The sequence below is a fragment of the Neovison vison genome, chromosome X (genome assembly GCF_020171115.1).
Source record: "Neovison vison isolate M4711 chromosome X, ASM_NN_V1, whole genome shotgun sequence".
NCBI lineage: Eukaryota > Metazoa > Chordata > Mammalia > Carnivora > Mustelidae > Neogale > Neogale vison.
Genome location: NC_058105.1, coordinates 29,252,815 through 29,256,537, shown reverse-complemented (window position 1 = coordinate 29,256,537; position 3,723 = coordinate 29,252,815). Strand labels below are relative to the sequence as shown.

The 3,723-nt window shown below is 44.2% G+C and overlaps 1 protein-coding gene across 1 annotated transcript; it reads left to right on the top strand.

The window, feature by feature from the left end:
* Positions 1-965: 965 nt before the first annotated feature.
* LOC122897165 (histone H3.3A-like) lies at positions 966-1,500 on the top strand. The gene has a single exon (XM_044235335.1). It carries the CDS (start codon positions 1,057-1,059, stop codon positions 1,465-1,467), a length of 411 nt encoding a protein of 136 aa, XP_044091270.1. The 5' UTR covers positions 966-1,056; the 3' UTR covers positions 1,468-1,500.
* Positions 1,501-3,723: the final 2,223 nt, after the last annotated feature.

The following is a 3,723-nucleotide window of genomic DNA, read 5'->3' as shown; positions in this document are numbered from 1 at the left end:
CAGGTCATGATCCCAGCGTCCTGGGATCGAGTCCCACATCGGGCTCCTTGCTCGGCAGGGAGCCTGCTTCTCCCTCTGCCTCTGCCTGCCTCTCTGTCTGCCTGTGCTCTCTCTCTCTGACAAATAAATAAATAAAATAAAAAAAAAAATTTTTTTTTAAGTTAAAAAAAAAAGAATTCTGGGAAATGTAACTGAAAAGGAAGGAAGGACTGAAGGAAGGAAACCAGGAATGAAGGAAGGGAGCGAGGGAAGGAGGAATCAGATACAGCGGAGAAAACAAAACAATGAAACAGAGGTCCACAGTTTGACCCAATTGAAGATCCAAAGTTTACTAAAAGAATTTATAAAACAGAAAGATAAAAGTGTGCTGATTTGCTTTTGCACCTCTACAACATAGCTTCTGAATTAACTTTAATATCTGCTGAAATGCATCAACTGGCAATCCTTGATGGCCTTAATCAATACTTGGGCTCAAATTCTAGTGATACCTGAGGATCTTTCTAAATTTGAACACAAGCCCTATAACCATAGGAAGTTACCATAACATAAAATAGAGGGCAGTTATGCCTCATCTTGATTATCAGGACAATAGCTTTGGCTAAATTCCCTGTGATGGTAGCACCCACTGCCCTAAAATATCCCATAATAAGGACACAGACGCTCTAACCTGATGGATACTAAATTAAAATAAAATCTTTGTCACTTAGAAATTGGCTTTTAAAAAATGAGACCACAGTGGGTCGCCTGGGTGGCTCAGTGGGTTAAAGCCTCTGCCTTTGGCTCAGGTCATGATCCCAGGGTCCTGGGATCGAGCCCCGCATCGGGCTCTCTGCTCAGCGGGGAGCCTGCTTCTCCTTCTCTCTCTGCCTTGCTCTCTGCCTACTTGTGATCTGTGTCTGTCATATAAATAAATAAAATCTTTAAAAAAAAAAAAAATGAGACCACAGTGTTCGCACCCCCCGCCGCGCCGCCGTCGCTCGCCAACACCAGCGCCGCCTCTCGCTCGCCGAGCTCCAGCCGAAGGAGAAGGGGGGTAAGTAGGGAGGTTTCTGTACCATGGCTCGTACAAAGCAGACTGCCCGCAAATCGACCAGGGGTAAAGCTCCAAGGAAGCAACTGGCTACAAAAGCCGCTCGCAAGAGTGCGCCCTCTACCGGAGGGGTGAAGAAACCTCATCGTTACAGGCCTGGTACTGTGGCACTCCGTGAAATTATACGATATCAGAAGTCCACTGAACTTATGATTTGCAAACTTCCTTTCCAGCGTCTGGTGCGAGAAATTGCTCAGGACTTCAAAACAGACCTGCACTTCCAGAGTGCAGCTATTGCTGCTTTGCAGGAGGCAAGCGAGGCCTATCAGGTGGGCCTCTTTGAAGACACCAACCTGTGTGCTCTCCATGCCAAACGTGCCACAATTATGCCAAAAGACATCCAGCTAGCGCGCCGCATACGTGGAGAACGTGCTTAAGAATCCACTATGATGGAATACATTTCATTCTTTTTTTTTAAAGAATTTATTTATTTATTTGACAGACAGAGATCACAAGTAGGCAGAGAGGCTACACAGAGAGCCTGATGTGGGGCTCGATCCCAGGACCCTGGGATCATGACCTGAGCTGAAGGCAGAGGCTTTAACCCACTGAGCCACCCAGGCGCCCCTACATTTCATTCTTTAAAAAAAAAAAAACTCTCTTCTTCCTGTTATTGGTAGTTCTGAATGTTAGATATTTTTTTCCCATGGGGTCAAAAGGTACCTAAGTATATGATTGCAAGTGGAAAAATAGGGGACAGAAATCAGGTATTGGCAGTTTTTCCATTTTCATTTGTGTGTGAATTTTTAATATAAATGCAGGGGCATATAAAGCATTAATGCAAGTCAAAATGTTTCAGGGAACCCGTTTCAGCAGTTCAACTTTATAACAATTATAAATAAACCTGTTAAATTTTTCTGGACAATGCCAGCATTTGGATTTTTTTTAAAACAAGTAAATTTCTTATTGATGGCAACTAAATGGTGTTTGTAGCATTTTTATCATACAGTAGATCCATCCATTCGCTATACTTTTCTGAGTTGTCCTACATGCAAGTACATGTTTTTAATGTCTGTCTTCTGTGCTGTTCCTGTAAGTTTGCTACTAAAATACATTAAACTATAAAAAAAATGAGACCACATGCAACTTCTCCCCTCCACATACCTGTTAAAAAAAGCTACCAAGGTCCAATGTAAACTTAAATAGGGCCTTCAATGATAGAAACCCATTATATACTATATGTTATGTAATTATATATTTAGAGAAAGAGTGATTGTTAACCACTCCTCCTCCATTTAACAATTCACTTTGACCTGTTCTTAAACTTGGAAAGAACAAATTACCTCCCAGATTATTGCAGCCTTGGTGCTGTGGTCCCATTCATTAAGTCTCCCATACTCAGAATTATTGAAATTACTATCTGATCAGCAACTGGTAAATATTTTTCCATAATAGATTTGGCTCATATGTTCTGCTTAGTGTCTATTCTACCGTTAGTTTCCTTTACCTGCTGATGGACATGATACACCATAACCTGGTAATCTATGGAGTACCACAACAGCCTGGCCATCGCACACAATCATTGCAGACGTGATCTTAACAACATCTAGATTTTTCCAGGGGCACACGTAAAGCCTTATACTTGTGACACCCTCCCAGGGGACATTCATTTGGAACACTTATTCAGAGCATACGAATACTCACAAGGGAGCTCGGCAAAGTGGATGGGCCATTGCCTCACACATAGTGCAAGGCCCCACCATCTCTGTAAATTCCTGAAAATTATTTGGGAAACCAAGGGCCCCTCCATTCCTAACACTGTCCAGAAACACCTACTGACTCTTTCAACACCCACAATATTAAAACAAACCTGGGCGCCTGGGTGGCTCAGTGGGTTAAGCGTCTGCCTTTGGCTCAGGTCATGATCCCAGGGTCCTGGGATTGAGTCCCGCAAGGGGAATCCCTGTTAAGCGGGGAGTCTGCAGCTCCCTCTGCCCCTCTCCCCCACTGCATTCAAGTGCATGAGCACACACACTCTCTCTCTCACTCTCTTGCATGGGCTAACATGCAAACATAAAAATTAATAAAATCTTTAAAAAAAAAAAAAACCAAGCCCAACAGCTTTTAGGCCTTTTGGGTTCCATAGGCAACATATTCCTCATTTACAAATTTTCCTTCAAGCCCATTTCTGCAGTTATTTGTAAATCAGTCCAACCTGAATGGAACCCCTTCCAACAAGAGGCTCTAGATTCTGTCAAAATTGCATTACAACAACCACTCTCATTAATGCCCCTCCACCAGACTTCCTTCATGGTAGAAGCTTTAGCAACCTTCTCTCATGCCCCCCTGGAGTCTCTGGGCCACCCATACTGGCCATAGGTTGCTGTCCTCTGCAGCCCTGTGCTGTATACTATAGGAGAGGCAATTGCTGGCCATAGTCTGGGCTTTCCCACAGGCCCTGAGCGCACGTTCCTCCATACCTAGCCGCTCACTATGCATTGGGTCATGGCAAAAGCACCCATGAGTTTGCCGTGACCACAAAGGCCTCCTTTGCTACAGGATAGAACCAAATTTAGGGCACGCCTAGATGGCTCAGTCAGTTACGCGTCTGCTTTTGGCTCAGGTCATGATCTCAGGGTCCTGGGGTCGAGCCCCACATTGGACCCTGCTCAGTGGGGAGTATGCTTCTCCTT